At 34.5% G+C, this 19,045-nt stretch overlaps 1 protein-coding gene across 1 annotated transcript; it reads right to left on the reverse strand.

Annotated features, from left to right (window-relative positions):
* Positions 1-886: 886 nt before the first annotated feature.
* Positions 887-18,504, reverse strand: LOC135683192 (uncharacterized). Its single transcript, XM_065198379.2, has 24 exons — positions 18,347-18,504; positions 16,935-17,639; positions 15,736-15,811; positions 15,189-15,235; positions 14,461-14,885; positions 13,978-14,067; positions 13,599-13,711; positions 12,994-13,099; positions 12,413-12,445; positions 11,522-11,707; positions 10,532-10,663; positions 10,132-10,206; positions 9,373-9,495; positions 8,689-8,763; positions 8,458-8,559; positions 7,585-7,764; positions 7,049-7,168; positions 6,155-6,255; positions 5,425-5,467; positions 4,952-5,050; positions 4,213-4,497; positions 3,557-3,622; positions 2,599-2,694; positions 887-1,804 (listed from the first exon to the last, which is right to left on the reverse strand). The coding sequence occupies exons 2-24, from the start codon at positions 17,599-17,601 to the stop codon at positions 1,736-1,738; spliced, it is 3,309 nt and encodes a 1,102-aa protein (XP_065054451.2). The 5' UTR covers positions 17,602-17,639; positions 18,347-18,504; the 3' UTR covers positions 887-1,735.
* Between the last annotated feature and the right edge of the window lie 541 nt (positions 18,505-19,045).

The raw sequence follows: 19,045 nt of genomic DNA on the forward strand, positions 1-19,045 counted from the left end.
TGGAAATAAAATCTGCAAAGCCCCATTCCAATATGACAATTTTCGCATTAAAATCGCCCAGTTGGTAGTGAGGGGAAGGCAAGAGGGCGTACGCCTCTCCCCCATTTTCTAGCGTTCCAAAGGGTGTGGTCCCCCATTTTTCTATCGCTCAACTCGCCTTTGCCCCTCCCCAACCTCACCACTCTGGCTACTTTACTGAAAAAACCCCTGTGGAGCTCAATCAAGTTATCGTGCCCTACAGAATATAGCACGAGTTTAGCCCATGACAAATCATAGAAATTGAAGAAAAAAGAAAAAGAAGAAATGTTTTGGAGAAGGTTATTAAGTAAAATAGCAAATAAAATTAAGCTAGAAAAGGTAAAAGCTTAGAAAAGGGCTATTTGAACGGCAGCTTTAATAAAATTTAGCCCCAATCTCAAAACCCCCAGAATTGATAAGCCCACATTGGGCTAATTCTGGGATTTTCATGAAATCTAAGAACTTGCGTGACTTCGGAGATCTTCAAATAATTTAACTTTGATTTTATGTTTGAAACTGTTGATGTTCTTATCTAAGAACTATCTAAGAATTATCTAAGTGATCTTTTTCAGCAAAAGGACGCAATCAATCTAGCCTCCAAATAGTCTGCAGAACTGACAAGCCCACTTGGGGTAGCCTGTGTTCCAGACCCCTAACTTGAAAATAACAAAAGGGGGTCTGAAGCACAGGCTAGCTTGGGGCTGATTCGAGGATTTTCGCGATTTTTATTTCAGCATAACTTACAAACGAAAAGAAATTTAACGCGCGGCCATATCGATTAATTCAATGGTTTACTATTTTCCGCATGGAAATCTGTAATACGAAAAAATACGTATATCACAGAAATAAAAAGCAAATAAAGGCTTGATGCTGGAATCAAATAGTAATGCTAAAAAAAGATCTATTATGGATCGTGAAATAAAGGATTCTATAATCACAATAAAATCAATCAAATCAATAAAAATAAATAGGAGAGATACGTAAAATGACACGAAGAATGTATACAAAAATTGATGCATTAAAAATTTACTTCTTTTATCGTGTTACTTACAGATAAGTAAAGATGGGGCCTGTTCCTCTTAAAGGAAAACTAACAGTACTGGAGTCTATAATATGTTCTTTAAGGTTCAATGCATGTTACTCAAGAAAATATCTTGCATCTAGATTTAAAAGCTTCGTATCAAGTGATACTTTATCACGTTTAAAACCTAAAATGGGAATACATATTTGCATATAGCTCAATCCTATGAATTCACATGTTTGGGAAAGCATAAAATCTTTCAGAGCTTTTGAATGGTTGACACTGTTCTGTTAAGCATTAAAAAGAATTGGAATGCCTTAACTTATGGCACTATCAGCTAGGTTATCAGGATTAGAGGCACCATATGTTTAGCTCATTATACCCTGAAATTCACTTTATAAACGGTTTTTGGTAAATCGGGATCCTAATGTACTGCGGAAGAATATGTTTGAATACAAGGCCAAACCAAACAAATACAAACTACTTACCACTTTATTTACCAGCTCAAGTTACTTGACAGCCTATGTACAGACATTACAAAGGAAACTTCCCTTAGGTACTTGAAAGCAACTAAATCTTATTCTACTGAAGTTTTCCGCAAAATTATACAAGAAGACATACAACGCTGAAAGCTTTTGATAACTATAATCAGTTATGTTCGAACGCATCAGGACTCAGTGTGAAATAGTCTATAATTTACATAGCAGTACTGGTGGCAACTTTATGCTGCAAAATTGAGTGAAGTCGTTCCAGCTTGATATTTTCCTATGCAAAAATGAAACAGCATTAGTTGAAAGGTATGACTGAATTTCTAAGATACAAAAGATCCACGGGTCGAGCCTAATGAGATAATGCACTCCACGAGATAATTCATATTGTCTTGTCTTAATAATGTCCAGCCTTTAATTAGCTATGATTTCTCACAACTACGATATCACTGCGGTCACAAATATGCTAACTCTGTGCAACATCGAGATTGGAAAAATAATAAAACTGTTAACATAATATATGAGCATACTTTGAAATGCGTTGAAAAACGCACCAAAGAGAATAAGTTTGTTTCGATTAAATTTTTATCCCCACTCAAACAGCATAAAGCTCATTGATAGCGGTCAGCATTGTGACAGTTTGCATAATATCAACGAATATTGCTGGTTAATTGATATTAGCGCAGGAAGCTTAAATCCCCTAGATAATATTGCTTTCTGACACATCTTGAAAAAGCCTGAAATACTCAAAAGAAGGATATCATCCATAATCGAAACATCTAAAAACTATATTCATGACTATAACATTACATTTATAATCATTATTTGTATATTCCAATATTAATCTTTTATCACAATTATAAGATGGCAAAAAGCTTCGTCTATAGCAGAAATTCTTCATCTTTCAATGCATCCTACGCATCTGATAATAAATAGAAGACGGATGGCTTGCAATAAAAAGAAAACACATTGGGTCACGGTTGCCGAATCTGCTTACATGAAGCAATGCAGTTTGGAATACCTGTCGAGCTTTAGTCTTTTTTCTGGAGCGATACAAAATTTATGACTTACCTTTGAAGCTTGGGTCAACATCTTTTGTAGTTTTGTATTTTCTGCAATCTTCTGGTTTAACATGTTGGCGTATTTTTGTGCTTGGTCTTCAGCGCTCTACAAAAAACCAATGAAATGTCTTGAAACAAATCTTTCCATGAAAGAGGGCAAACAAATTGGTTGGGTACGATAGAGAAGCTAAGATATACAATATATTTTAATGAGTTTTTTTCAATTTTGACCAAATCGTCTAAAAGTTAGTGAAATGTTTAAAAAATGGCTGAGATAGAAGACATCAATTTTGCTAACGCATTACTGGCGTTTGTGACTCATAAACTTTTTAAGCAAGACAAAAACACAGTAATTTGGTGGACAAGGAGCTGATACTCATGTGGCTAGAATCTCAAACAATTTTGAGTAATTTTGATTTTTCACACATGTGACTGTTTCATGATGTTTTTTATATTGCATGGTCCAAAGTCTAAAATTGTAAAACGGATTTTCATGAAATCATTACTGGCATTGTTGCGGAGATGAACAAATGAAAGGCTTCTATTAAATTAGCAAACCCCCGTATTTAAAGTGAAAATGTATGCGAAATAGCTACTGGGTTTCTGCGCATGCTCCTTGGCTGTAGAAACGAAAGTTGGCTTATCCACAAAATTACTTCGCCTTGTTTGCCCAATCGCCCTTCCCAACAAATAAGAAAGAGCCTCAACAGCATAGAAGCAAATATAGATAAGTCAAGTCAACACATTGCCGACGACAAGACAAGTCAACAAAATAGAATAGTTCTGAGTCGTTAGTAACACGCGAAATGCTATCATTTAAAAGCGTTTTCATATGGAAGCAATAAAGTAAAACATTTAAAAATTGCAATTTTCTGCCCAGCTACACAGCTATCAATGACGTGCATTATCAACGAACTGATTGTCACGTGATCGGTAAATATGGTTTTGGCCAATCACAAAAAACCAACCTGAAGAGCTACTTCTAATCTTTGCGTTTCCAAGGATGTTTTCGGAAAAGAGGTATTCATCTCACTCTAGAAGAAAGTAGCAAATGTTTAGTGTAAGAAGAAATTGAAAATTTTGCAGAAATAACTTAGACCAAGACCCTCACGTTGAGAGAAAAACTAAAGGAAAGGAAAGTAGAAAGACTCAAAGTAGAAAGGAAAAGGTTCCAACACTTTTGTTTCAAGAGTTATTGTTACCGTCTTCGCATCAGCTGGACTGAAAGACAATTGGGTTATTATCAACATTAGAAGCTCGTCCCTGCTAAAAATCAATGCAAGTTAACTGTCCTTTGTTGGACATGTGGTCCGAAAGAATTGATTTGAGTAATGATCTTACGATATTTCCCTTCTCTTTTTCCTTTCTCATCGTTCACTCAAATTGTCCATCATTTAAATTGAATTATTCTATGATCCCTACTTTTGATCATTCTCTATCATAAACTCTTTTCTCATCACAGAACGTTCGCCATCACGTTTTCTTTCCTCAATCAAAACAATGACACGTAGCCATGCCCTATGTTTAAATTACAATATTTCAAAAGATAACGTGTGTATTTTGGCACTTCGAAACTTCGTGACCTGAACAAAGAAGTTTGATAGCAAAACGATGAAAACTATACCGTGTCTTGGGTCACTGATTCATTTGTACTCTCCAGTTCGTTTTCTAAATCATCGCTTCCAAAGCTCTTTTTCATTGATTCATTTCCTTGTCTGAGCTGCTTCACTCTTGACTGCAAATGCTTTAGGATTCTTGCTGACCGTGATTCATCGAATGAACCGTTCAATGTTCCTTTAGAACCGTCTGGTGTGTGCATTCTGTCCGGCGTACGTGCCCTGTCCGGTGTACGTGCCCTGTCCGGTGTTCGGGATCTTTCTATAGACGAATCGCGGTCTGACTTAGCTGTCTGAAAACAAACAGGAACAAAAAATTGGAACACAGTGTTAACTTCAATCAAGATAACAATTCTTTTTACAAACAATAGCGTTAGCAATCTGAAGCAAACTAAAAACAGCTTTTTGTTGACATAAAACACTGCTAAAGGAAAACTCAAAAGTCTCATTTTCGAGTCATAAGCAAAGGGAGTGATGTTTGGTTTATTTTTCGGGGGAAAAATTTGGGTTTACTATTCTGTGTTAATCTTCTGAAAGGTATGCTAGCCCTTCCCATCTAATCGTCTCAAAACACTCCAGTTACAAAAAATTGTTTGGTTTGTAGCGAAAGCATATAGTGACATAGATCGTTGGCAAGCTCAAAGGAGTAAAATTGCAAAAAAAACAAAGCAGGAAACGGTCACTGTATTCAATATCTGTGTACTGTGTGCTTATAATTCTTAAGTCACTGTAATACAAATACCATACCTGGTTGAAGCTTTCATTCGAAGTTCTGGATTCTTCAAACCTCTTTTTATATTTCATTACCAACCTTCTCAGGTCATTGTTGGACATGCGTAAAGCGGCCTGTAAGGATATGGGGAACGCAATAAAGCAACGTGACTAGCCCATCTCGATTTCCGATCGGTCGAAAAACAACTGCAAGCTATTTTCAATGGACACTTTGTGAAAAAAGACCATAGGGCTATTAACTAGAGTATACTCGAGTATATCAATTATTCTGATATATTCGTAATAACAAACTTCAAACATATGTGCAGATCATTTACAGGAAGGGCGTAGTCTAAAAGAGCATATGTATACTGTGTATGCTTAATCTCCATCTAAAAAACTAAAACTCTCTAAAGGATAAGAGCTTTGTCCTATTACTGATTTAGAAAATTCTAGTATTAAACCTGTGATTCTTTGAGAATAAAAATCAAAAGAAAAATAATCGATACCAATGCTTCTCCAAGCGGACCCCCGTCTTCTGCATCAAATGAGCTGCAAAAGATGACAAATCACGGGTCAGTTCAAGTACAACTCAAGCGATATGTTAGTCAAACAGGGGAAGGGAAAACGAATACCAACGGCAGTTTATATTATGGGGAAAGTTCTACTGTGAGCCTTCTTAAGGTAGCATTGTTGATGCTTGTTATAGAAAATCATTGGCATTTAAATCTAATGACAAAACGAAGTTTAAGATTGATTGCAAGTTTCAGGCTAATGGTGTATTATTATCATGAAGATGGATAAAAGAGGAAGGAGAAAAAGATACAATTCTGATCAATACATGTACAGTTGCATTTAGGATTAAGTGAATAAAACTTCTTTCGTTGACACAAAGTAGGTTTTTTGACAAAGTCTTTGTCACTGACACTTTCAATGTCCAATTCAACCACTCCTTTCTCCCCTTTAAAATAGTGTTAAAGGGGAGAAAATAGAATTTAAAATAGTATACTGCATAATAACCCTTTAAAAAATAGGGTTGCTGCAGGGTAATGTGCGGTGTTAAGGATCACATTTTAACTTGTATAATAACTATCAACATTGTTATTTCTTGCAGAAGTAGAAGCAGAAGATGTAGCACTTGAGGATAGAAATGAAATAAACAAATACGAAACCAATTTGTTAGGAGTTTCAGAGATTTTTTCAGCTATTACATAATATGAAAACACAGAGACTACTCACTAATTCCGTTTAACAGTAGGGTATGATGCGCCGGTAACAGCACCCGTTTTTAAGCATTCTTCATTAATCTCCAGTATGATTGTCTGCTCAATTTTCTCAAGCTGAAAATCGAATCACATCTTTATAAAATCGGAGATACTTTCGGCAAAGCCATGCAAAATCAGTACAGAATTGTTTCAAAAACTTTTGCAGCCTAATTTCTTTAGCGATTTCTGCTAAAAATAATATGAGAAGAATATGTTGTTAGCAGCTATTAAACATTAACGACCAAAGTATCAGGAAATTTCTAGTTGAAGACTAGTTGAAAATTCAACGCAATTAAAAGAAAATAAAAATGGGAAGAGAAACAGACGCTGGTATAATGAAAATATTATGCACTTTGGACTACAGAGCAGGATGGGTCTAAGTTACTAGTCCAAGCTTTCATGTTATTATCAGGCGATTTGTGTGTGTTCAATATCATATCAATAGTTGTCAATGTTTGTCAGAAGAATGCAACGAAACTAAAGAATGGAATAGCAACCTAAAAGGGTCCTGTTTTATACACCAAAGTGTGCACAGATCCGTTAATACGACACCCTGTACTCTACAACAGATCGGTTATCAGTAAACTTCACGAAATAAGATGTGATCCAGTTTCAGTACCAATTAACGATTCCGTACAACTTCAAATAGAGTTCTTTGAAAAGACTTTAAATTGCACAGATAGATCGAATTTACAAAACTATGAAGTCTCTAATCGTATTCAACTATCGTCAAATTGATACAAATGTCAATTAAAACGAGAAATATTGAACATATTGTATAAAAATAAAAAAAACAGGAAATTTTGTATATTAAAGGCAAACATTTGAAAATGGCATACGGTAGACTTATTAGCCAGAAAGTGATTACCTCTCTTAACTTAATTTTTAGTCTCTCAGTTTCTTCCCTCATTTCCGCCCTTGCCTTCGATACAGCTTGGAATTTTTCTTCTCGAGTTTCATAATTTTCCTGTCTAGCATCGTCTAGTTCCTGAAAGTGAACAAGAAAATTGATAGTCAGTTTTCATTTTAAAAAACTCAAATCAATCAATCAAATTAATCAAGCATTTCCGAAACAATCAAGGCACGTAAATACCGGTGGGTGTGTTTGAGAGGGGGGGGGGGGTGGTGGTGGTGTCAAACTTTGAAATGCTTCAAATTAGTCAAAAATTCGAAAGCCATCAGGAAATTTAAGTCATTATTTCCATGCTTGATTGTACCAGAGAATAATATTACGTAACGGTTATGCCGAGAATACTCTTAATTTAGAAAGAAACTGACAGTAAGTAAGGGCTTATTCGTCAGTTGGAAATTTCGTATCCTTCATCCCTCCATAAATATTCCGTCAATTTACATCCCTGAAGACAATCTCAATTACCAAAACTAATGAAAAAAATTACCACAGACCTTTTTCAATTTGTTGATCAGATTTCTGAGACGGGCATATTCATTCTCTTTATTTGCATTCTCTGCGTTATTCCTTGACGATGCCAAATCCCTCTCCTCTTTCACCTTCTCTAGCTCTAATTCGGTTTGTTTCAGCTCCTCAAGGCGTGACTGGCGCTCCTTTTCAACAGCCAAACAAATCTGCAAAAATTTGTATTCGAAAAATTCTGCATTTAGCTAAAAATATACGAACATTGCAAATATGTATGACTATAAGCTTTTTCTAACATACGGTTGCTAACCATTGCATATTCAGTATATTTCTGCTAGTTTTTCAGTTTTACTCTATGAACATGCAAAAACAGTACGTACTGTTGACATAAATATTACTCGACATTTTTTATGTATTCGACATTTTCATAAAAGCGAACAATGAAAAATAGACAAATAGCCTAGTTTACCCCTTATTCGGCGGCCATTTTAACACAACCTCAAGGCCAGCACCACACAGATTCGTTCCCAGTCTTTAAGATGCACAGCGGCATCATATAAGGCTAGCGTGAGGGGTTGTATTACCATGGAACGGGGTTTATGCCTTTAACTGTAGCTATATCCTTTACATAAAGTTGAATCATTAATGATAAATTCCTTCTAGTCTAGACCTTTTAAGCATAACCAAATAGATAAAACAAAACAAATCAAACATTACTAGCTTTCATTGTTTACAAAGGGCCTATAAGTTCTTCGAGGAAACACGGCTTGATGCGACTGAAGAAGAAACGAATAAATATATACCTAATGCAAACATGAAATGTCTTATCTGAAGAAACTTAGTGTCATTCATGAAAGGTTAACATGAAGGTCAATCAAAAATAGCCAAGAAGCAACTTTTACCTGATCCTTTGCTTCACTTCGCAATTTTTCTCCGAGCAATCGTGTTGCCTCTGCTTGTTGGTTCAACAAAGTTTGCAGATTATCAACTTCTGACTGTTTTGTCTGGAGAAATACAGAAATTGAAAAATTGTGTCAATAAAGAGACAGAAGCGGGCTCAATAAAATAGATTCGATCATAAAACTATAAATTTGTGTTTCATTCAAGAAAAATGGGACTTGGAATACATTTACCTTAATTTGTGTATCCAATTCTTCGATTTGTCTCTTATGTCTATGTGACAATATAGAAATGTCATTTTCGTGTTCCTAAAATAGATTAGAAAACCTCATGAATAACTTGATAGAATAGGGTTTGAACGGAAAATGGCATTATGCTATAAATAACGACGAAATTATGATTATGATTACTCAAAAACTGATTATGGAACAACAAATCTTTCGTTTGCAACTTAAGTAAAAGATCTCACTAAAATGAAAAAGCTTAAATGATAAACATGTTTTGTTTTAGGACTAAGGTCAATCCTTATACATTCTTAAAGGTTCCTCCGCAACCGGCACGCTTTGCGACTATAATTCAAAAGACTGGCCTAAAACCGTACTGCATGAAAATCAGTGATGAAAATACGAAACATAGTCTACAAAATTTCTCCAGACAACTGCCGCTAAGCATGCCGGTTGCGCAAAAGCCTTTAAGATTCTCTTCAGCATATCCACAACAACAAATGATATGACATTACTGCCAGCAAAGGACAGCTGGCAAAATAAGAAACTCCATTATTGGGGATGCGTTTTAATAGAGAACGTTACAATCAATAGATAGTTGCGCTTAAGGATATCTTATAGCTATATACAATTGATGAGTTTGAGTAGCAGCTGTGCTTTGTTGAATGTCTAGATACGGTAAACAATACTCACATTTTTCAACTTCTTTTTTATACTTTCGATCTCACGTTTATGGTTATTATCTGACTGTTCTTGTATCCTATTCAGACGTTCCGAGTTTGAGCTTATCAATTTCTGGTTTTCGTCTTCAAGTTCCTTTGAAAATTGCATCCATTAAAAGATTAGATGAAAAACTGATAATTTGAAATCCTAATTCGAGCAAAATATATTCTTTCAAAATCATTTCGTTTAGGCTATCTTTTGATAATTTGAAAACTCGAATAAACTTTTGCCATTATTACCGTAATTCCTCTTTGTAGCCTCCTGTGGGCCTATTAACTTTGGCTGTTCTAGATGATGGAAGGGCTTATAAAGGTTGCCATAGTTCACTTTAAGAAACAAAAACGTTTTGCAAATTGATTTTGCAACAAAGACATAGTGACAATGCATCGTTTACTCTATGTTCTTCAATTTTGCGATTAATGTTATTTATAATAAACTAAAATAAACATATAATAAACTAAAGTCATTTTCTTAAAGATGGCATGTTAGGGTAGCGCCTTATTTGATAGGGGGGGGGCTAATTAAAAAGTTTCATTTCCAGAATTGGGACCAATTCGATAGTGAAGAAATTTAGTGGACTGGCTAGCAGTAAAGTTTCGAATATTATTAATAAAGTTACGTTAGGAAAGGAATCTATATCATAATATATTTTATTTGCTATACCGAATAATAAATAATAAAGATAGCAAACTACAAGGTATAGCATCCTAGCAATAAAAGAAATCATACCTCGATTTTCTGATACAATCTTTTTATTTCATGTTGAAAGCGGCTATTTATTGATTCAATTTCATCCAGCTTTTCCTTTAAAATTATGAATTCAAAAACCAAATTAACATTGAAAAGTAAAATGGAAGTGAAATGACATGCAATAAAAAAATTAAAGACAGATATATATTTGAAACTTCAAATTGAGTCACAAAGCATTGTTTATATGAGCCAAAGTTATCTTCGTATGCATGGAAAGTGAATATTTTGTACAGTTTGAAATAACATCTGTTTTTTGTAATATCTTTTTGCAATGGCATATTGTGTAGTTAAAACCCATTATCTCTATCTACACCTTTTCACTCTCAGTCCTGGAGAATATCGACATGATAAAACAAACTAGCAAAGAAAATATAGATACCTTCTCCAATTTCTCAATTACTGCATCGACATCCGCCTTTTTCGCCTCCATCGTCTCTTCTCTAATCTTCCGCACCGTGCTCATTTGTTCGATATTCGCCTCCACAGCTTTCCGCCGTTCAGTTTCAAGTTCCTGCAAAAATAGAGCTCTATCAATCACCGAAAATATCAGTGGAGGATTAACAATACTGTAAATAAAACATCGATGTTCTAAAATTTAAAATTGTAAATTTCAAATATTTCTACATGTCAGGAAACAAAATATAGCTAATTATGATAGAAATTAACACATTTCCCCTCAAAGAAAAGATATATGAAATAAAGATAGCAAATGTATTAATTTTCAGATTTCAAACATGTTTGTTTCGTATTTGGCTAACTTCAGCTGACAAAAAAGTAATTTTACACAAAAAATCGAAATCATATTACACAAAATAATTAAAATCAAATAACAATCGTTTTGTGGTACAAAACTTAAAAACGGCTTTGAAATAAGTTTTGATTTTTATTTATGCGTATAACAATTGACAATGAACACAAAATACAAAACGATACCACAGGAAGCACTGAAGTGCATCACAACCCTGTGGCCATTAACAATTAACTACAAGTCAGTCCCAAAAAAGAGACAAATGCTGCAGGCTGAGGATCAAGTTGTTGGGGCTGCATTCAAAGCTCTCCGTTGTGATATGCATCTCCTGTTTCGATTCTGGCACAGACTTCTGACAAAAATAAAACTTAACGATTCCAAAATTACAAACAACTTAAAAATGATTTACGAAGGGGGCAGGACAAAAGCAAGTTATCAAAAACGGTACGATGTGAAAGATATTATATTCTAAAAAAAGATGAAATAAAATAAGCGTTTAAATGCCTATACCTTCAAACAGTAAAACCACATTTCTGCCCTTCTAATATAAAATAAGCTACTAAACATGCACATATAGAAATAATTAATAGCAAACAAGGAAGTACAAGGAAAACAAACTACCTCACGAATTGCTCTGACTTTTTCGCGACTTGCGTCCTGCTCATTATAAAGTTGTTCTTGTAAAACTTTCAATTTCTTCATTAATTCCATGTTAGTGCTGTTAACGTGATCAACATCTTTAGTTTTCTCTCGCAAAATTTTACATTCGCGTTTCAGCTCATCCCGCTCCTCTTGAAGTAGTGCTATCTGTAAAATCCGAAAATTTCAGATGAGCGTGTTTGGTGGAGAATACTTCATGAAAAAGATTTTTGTAGCTGGCTTTTATATTATATCGAGTAAAGATAGTGGCGAAAGTCACCAACAGCTAACAGAAACTCGACTTCGATCCTTATGCCATCATCCAAGGCATTTTTTCAGTCGTCAGGTCAGACTACTTTTTTATGTATCACGAATCGAAAGGTAGATTGGATACTTAGACAAGTAGAATTTTCTGAAAAATTAATAGTTTCTGGTTAAATCAACTTGAAAGATTTCCAAGAGAAAAGTAACTCCGTGCTTATTGCCCTTTTAGGTTGATAAGCAAATCTAGCTTTCTAAAAGGCTTCATATTGTAAACAGCTTGTGAACTTATTTAGGATAACGTTAAACTCGATGGAAATCGGAAGAAACATGATGTAGAAATCACGAACAAGTGTTTTGGATACCCAAGCCCCGATAAAGCAATTTGACCAGTGAAACCAATAGCAAGCTAAATAGCATCATCAAGAAATGCTACAATCCTGGAATCTGCAGTAGTTTTCACACACAGTAAAGCCACATCACATATATGCAAACAATTAAAAAATGAAAGGATAATATCATACATATGAAAAATATGAAAAAGCTATTGCAAAAAATCCACAAAAGTAGAGACGAATAAGTTTTTATGATTAAGTTTAATGTGTTTTTTACCTTTGCACTGATGTTTGACTGCTTCAGTTCTTCCTGAAACATAAACTAGAAACTTTACAAGAGTCGAAGATAATACGAGAAAACAGCAGGTACTAAAGAGTTTCACCACAGTTTGGCAAAGGGCACAAAATGTTCCAGGAAACATTAGCATTACCAAACAAATCGTTGACTCTGGTTTTCACACCTTTATTCAAACATGCAAACAATTATTAGGGGAAGACCCCATTTACCTTCCTTCAAAATTTCTACATGAACATGACACATTATAAACCATCCGACCGATTTAAATTCGCCGCAGCTTGAAAAAATAACAACTAACCATATCTATGTTGCCTTCAGTACAAAAATAAAATGCAAATACTGTCTTTCGACGAAGTTGTAACAAACACCTCTTCATAGAAGGCAGCTTTTGCAACTGCAAAATATTAATGACAGTTGCCCTAGCCGGATTTCTAGTGTGGACTTGAAATAAGCTCCAGGAACTTGGAGTTGCGAATTGATAATTGATTCTAAGTGGGAATAGTGCCAGACTTTAATTCACTTTATAGACAATCAAAAAAAACTTCTTTGCAATTTCTTACCGGCAAAGACTCCAACTCCTGCTTTTGTCTTTTCAAATCCTCGGCTATTTCGTTCAGTTTTCTTTGGCTTTCGTTCCTTTGCTGCTCTAAATCCATGAGCTCCGATCTATAAAATGAAAATTCACAAAAACTCTTTGTCTAAATTGAACTCTACACAAGTTTAATGATCCTCAAGTTATCTAAAGAAAAGGAACCTTGAATTGGCCAACAAAACTAATGCTAACGATTGTTGAGGAAATCTTACATTATTTGCTTGATTTTTAGACATATACTTCTTTAATGAAACTCCATGTTAAGCAAAAGGTTCATACTAAATTGAAAAAATTCCCATTGAAAAACCACACTAGTGGAACAGGTGAGTTTGGCTAGTGTGAGACTTAAGGGGCTGATAGGATCACATTTTATGCTAAAAGATGACCTATTTACTTCCCAAGTCACTTAACAACTTTAAATCTTGACTAGAGCTGCTTACAAAAAGGATATTTAATCTAAAAGGTTTTGATTCCATGTAACCCTACGTTTAAGGCACAATAAAAAGACTATCAACTGTAAGCAAACCACAGAAACACATTCATAAACAGATAACGAAAATTAAAAGCACGTACCTTGTAGCTACCGTTTGTTTTCTGTGCTCTTCTGCAAGTTGCTCTAGAGACTGGATATTCTTTTTTACCTGAATAAGCGACTCTTCTGCTGCATTCTTTTCGCGCACAACTGCCTAAAATCAAGTAGAAATTGGTCAATAAAAGTGAAAAACCACTCAAAACGTAGCGATGTCTCCTTGAGTGTCAAACAATTAATCGTCTACGTAATCCTTAGGGGGAGGCACCCAACTGGGTTGACTAAATTAGCAAAAACATCTTCGACTTTCAAAACTCTCATTAACAAAATTCGATCATATTACAATGAAGATTTGTGCTGGTCGAATCAGTCAACCTTGTTTCTTGATCCTTTTCAAATTAATAATATATTGCAAAAGTCTACCTCTTTTCTCAAAGTCTCTTGTTCAATTGCAACCTTCAGTTCCTTTAGCCTCACTTCGGTCTTAACCAAAAGATGCTCTGATTCCGCAACCTGGAAAAGTTAATTCATAAAAGCTTGGGTAGGTAACAGTCGTTAGAGATGTTGTAAGACTCTGTTGTCAACGAAAATGTGTATTGCTGACAATATATTCTGAAAATAATCCAATTTTGAAGGGAAATTCTGAGAGTAAATCATTTCCATTTGAAAGTTCTTATGGGCAAAGAATCAAGGGAAAAATTAGAGTTAAAACGCCTTTTCAAGTAACTAGATGCCTCAAACAATCTTTTCAAAGTCTGTTTGAAACCTAACACAACCTAATTTCTAAAAAGCAACAATTTTTCCTTGTCTTTAGAGCTGTCTTCATGTAGGCCATTCACTTAATACGTAACATAGATAAGTTTGTTTTGAGAATGGATGTTTTTGTCAACTTATGTCTCTTTTTACCTCGCGGTTTGGTGGTCTTTTAATTGGGGAAACAGGCCAACTCGTTTTATGTGGCGTCGAAGTAGCTATCAAGACATCGGCTTGATTCCTCTGGTGCTTCTCCGAAGAAGACGACCTACTTCGGTTGTTAAGATCTTCTTCATTGTACTGTGAAGATGCAGTACTGCCCCTTGAACGTTCACTTCTGTCACTGAATAGACTAGTTGCACTTCTTGCATCTTCCTTTGCTCGACTTTCCACTGATCGGACTTTTGTCCCGCGCCTCCATTCTGTTTTAATTTCCTCTTTATATCTACCTGAGCTTGCAAATGAGGTTCTGCTGTCAGATACTGGGCCATCATTGCTGCCTATGCTTCCTCTTTGCGGTGAAGTAGTAGCTGGCTTCTCCATAGGTGCAGATACAGCAGTATTCCTCGTTCTTTGTTCTACATTAAAACAGCCTTTAAAGTCCATATTGGTCATTACGATTATTCTATGTCACATACACAAATACTACCTGCTATGCAACAAGAACAATTCAAAAACGTTTTTTAAACAGGTAATTCCTAGTGAGCTTTGTTACAAAATATAAACAAAAACAGATAATATAGCATATGTTATCAAGACGCTTTCAAAATAACATTTAAGTTCACATCTTATCAATTAACATAAATGCCAGAGCTCTTTGTTACAATATTGGGAACACTGGTAATTTGATCCGAACAACATTAAACAAAAACACTATGTACCTGCATAGGATTGTTTCTGTTCGTTCTTTATTGTGGAAACTGATTTCCTGAAAGAGGTAAAACAACAATTACTATATATATAATTCTAATAAGAAATTAAAATAAAATCAGAATTTTTACCAACTAAAAAATTTGCATAGAAAATGGAATCTCTGTTAAAAGAGCAGTTTGATTATGATTGGTATCATAATATGTAGAGTTAGTCAGTTTTTACATTTCCTGGAAGGCTTGTAAAAAATATTTAGCTCAAATGCCTTATTGTGTTCCCTAAACTATTATTTGGCAGAAACAATTACGAACTGGTTATAAGACAAGGGACAATACCTGAGCAACCCACAGCAGTGAATTTAAGAATAAAACAATATCCAATGCTTGCAATTAAGGATTACATCATGTCACTGTTATCATACATATATTGTGTGTAAACAAACATCTAATGACATTTTGCATAGATGTTTCTGGTGACTGCTGAGATGAATTTACAAAATAGTATTGCAGTGTCTACATACATATTCACACTTGACTTAAAAAATAAAATGGAACTTACAAGGATTCTGTTAAGGTTACTCTTCCAAGAAGTCTTGCTAATAACTCTTCTCCTTCTTTAACTTTTGGATCATACTCTACAAGCAATAAGAATTTATATAAATTTGAACATAACCTGAGACTGAACCACAATAAAATGACAAAGATTAGCTATTTTCAAAAAGGAATTGCTGAAAATGACTTATTTGTACTTTTAAGTAATACATGAAGAGCCACGAAAAATGCATAGTCATCCAAACTTTATCTCACAAATTTGCAGTTTATGACATAAGATGCACAGTGCAGTGCTTGAACAGAAAGATAAAAGGTTTTTGTCAATAGTTATAGTTGTTGAGCATGCAGATCCATTATAAATGGTGGGGGACTCTGATATATGAGGAGCAACAGAGCTAATTGATGATATTGGAAGAAGATGCCAAAAAAACGATTTGATTGAAAAAAGCAAACTTTTTCTTAAATTTTGAGACATTTCTATTTGCTTTGGATTGTTTGGTTTGGTTCAAATCTCTCAAATCCTTACTTATTCAAGCTTATGAAATCAGTTACATTTGGCATTCTAAACAACATACATATATAGTGCAGACTTAAATCATCTTTAGTTTCAATTTATCATGCAACAATAACACTGACTAATCAATTATAATACCTATGGGAAATAATGATGCATTTCATCAAAGAGACACAACAGTTATGAAGCCAAATTAATAAAAAAAATAGTTCAATTGTTGAAACCTTCAGGTAAAAATAAAATTAAAAGTTGCCAAACAATGCAACTCTTTTCAATTGTTTTGTGCTCTTTATATGTGGTTTGAAACCATCTCACACCCAATGGTTACCTCTTGTCCTACAAATAATTGCTTTGATGTTTGGTACACAAAAGATTGAAAAGCCAACATAATTTGTTTTAAGCCTACCCAATCCCTTGGCACTTTTATATCTATTATGTCTCTCTAATGCACAGTAATTGTATAGACAAATAGCATTTTAAAACTTTGTTCAGTTTTTAAAAAGTTGTATTATTCATTGTTTATCAAAATTTAAAGCACCCCTCTTCAAATAAGTATCTCTTTGAATACCCCATCCTTAAAAAGTGCTGGAAAAAATAAAGGTCCTAGAATGCCTAATGAATAAAATATGATATTCACATAAAGCTATAAAAAGAGTTCTTCAGAACAAAAGAAAAAAAATCCAAGTGATTACCAGGTAGATCTGCTGCCAAAGACTCGGAAAAACTCTCATTTTTTAAATTAACATTTCTGGTTTCCGCAACAGAGTCTTCATCCAATGAAACATCAACTGATCTGTATTTCCAGTTTGTTGAAGAATTTTTAGAGCTTCTGCTTATACTCAAGGCATCTGATGATTTTTTGGCATCATCTGAAAATGTTTTGTCTTTGGTTGTTTTATAAGCACTATCTTCTTTGACTTCATAATCTAAAATCTTGAAAATTTTGTTGTTATCGTTAGGCTTAGCATCTTCTATGTGGCTATTTCCATTCCCAAACTTGGACTGCTTCTCTTTTACAAAGGCCTGATTGGTGTTGTAAAAATCTTCCTCGATAAAAATATCTCTACTTTTTGCATGCAGTTTTGGATTGGTTTGTAACTTTGTGTCCTTTACAGGTGAAGGGCTGTTTGTTGTGAATTTTGGGGGGCTTGTAAGCTTCTTTACTCCAACTTCAGCATCATTTATTTGTTGTTGATATAGTAGATCAGTAGTAGTTGAACTTCTGTCATCAAGGTAACTGTCATTCAAGTTGCTTAATGAGACATTGTGGCCAATAAGAAAATCGGTGTCATCACTAAGTCTATCCTGGGAAATACCCGAAACAGCATCACTCGTATCATCCATGTAACTCTTATCCATTGTGGTCTCTATCTAGTCAACTTCATAGGTCCAAAAATCTACAAAGAGAATTAACAAGGATAACATACTTTACTGTGTTTTGATTTTTTTTCATATAGATCTGATAGAGATCTAGCTCAATTGCTATTTCATTTACTTTAAAACATGATCATAATTTTAAGCTTGCCTTTACAGATTCAGATGTTTGAAGTTTTTATAGATAAAATCATTCCTAAATAATTGAATATTTTAAACTATAGTCTGCCAAATATAAAGCTTCATCTGAACCTTGTTACACCGCTTTATAAAATCATAAATAAATACATGCTTAATGCAATGCTTTTGTAGCTGAATCATTTCAATAAATATTAGTTTATCTTGTATTTGTCAATTTAATCTTTATGAAGCATTTCATCCACGACCATTCATCTTTTTTTTCTAAAAATTCAACTACATACTAAAATTCTAGCAACATTATGGGAGCAAAACTGCAAGTAAACAATGTAGAACACATAGAGTTCGTTTTCACTAGCCTCTACAGTCAATCCAAAGAGCGCTTTCAAATCAAAGTCTTGACCAGCAGAAGTGAAATTTTGACATAAAACTGCCTAGCAACTATTGTAGATAAGATACTATCGATACAACAAATGCAATTGATCATTCGAAGCTGTTTTACTTTGGGCTCTCAACTCTGAGAGACAGTTGGCCTAAAGATCCTATAACTTAAAGGATCATCAAATTTGAAAGTTTGTTGATTAAAACAAACCTTTATCATTCCATTTTCTGATTAAGGGCTCCAGCTCTGTACATGAAAGACGAAAAGATTTGCGAAGTCATCTCGATCGAATATCCTATTTACTTTTTCCGCTACAGCACTGCCACCATCTTTCCTTCTAAATTTGAGCGCGAGTGCTTTATCCGAGCCCGAGGTCGCTGATTGGTCAACTTTCACTTCATAATGGTTTCATACTACACTTGAAACCTCGCAGCCGTTGACAGTGTATGTATGCTTGGATTAACGAAAATCGCAAATAAAAGGGATTGTTTTAATAACGTGGAATTTAAACACTTGCTAATTAGAGCACTGCAACCATGTTTAAAACAAGATGCGAAAACGAAGATCATTGCTTGGTATGAGGTCTATCAGATATAAGCTTCTTTTCCTTGTTTTCCACAAGGCAAAAATTTTCGCTCTAACTCCAAAATTTAGGAATAAATTGGGTCACGTCGTCCTGATTGAGTATACCTAGATACGAATTAAATTTTTTCTATTTCGCGTAGACTTAGACATAAAACTTGGCATTGAAAAAAATCCTTCAAGCTCTTCTGATACAGTTCCGTCGGAACAAAATTCATATTTGGGGTGGGGGGCTGCCCACTGCATTTCTTCTCATTCGGTACACTGTTATAAAGGAAACATACTACAGTTTGACAATTATTGGGGGTGGCCAAAAATCGAAATTTA

Source organism: Rhopilema esculentum, chromosome 7, assembly GCF_057945365.1.
Source record: "Rhopilema esculentum isolate cy_ngs chromosome 7, ASM5794536v1, whole genome shotgun sequence".
Lineage (NCBI taxonomy): Eukaryota > Metazoa > Cnidaria > Scyphozoa > Rhizostomeae > Rhizostomatidae > Rhopilema > Rhopilema esculentum.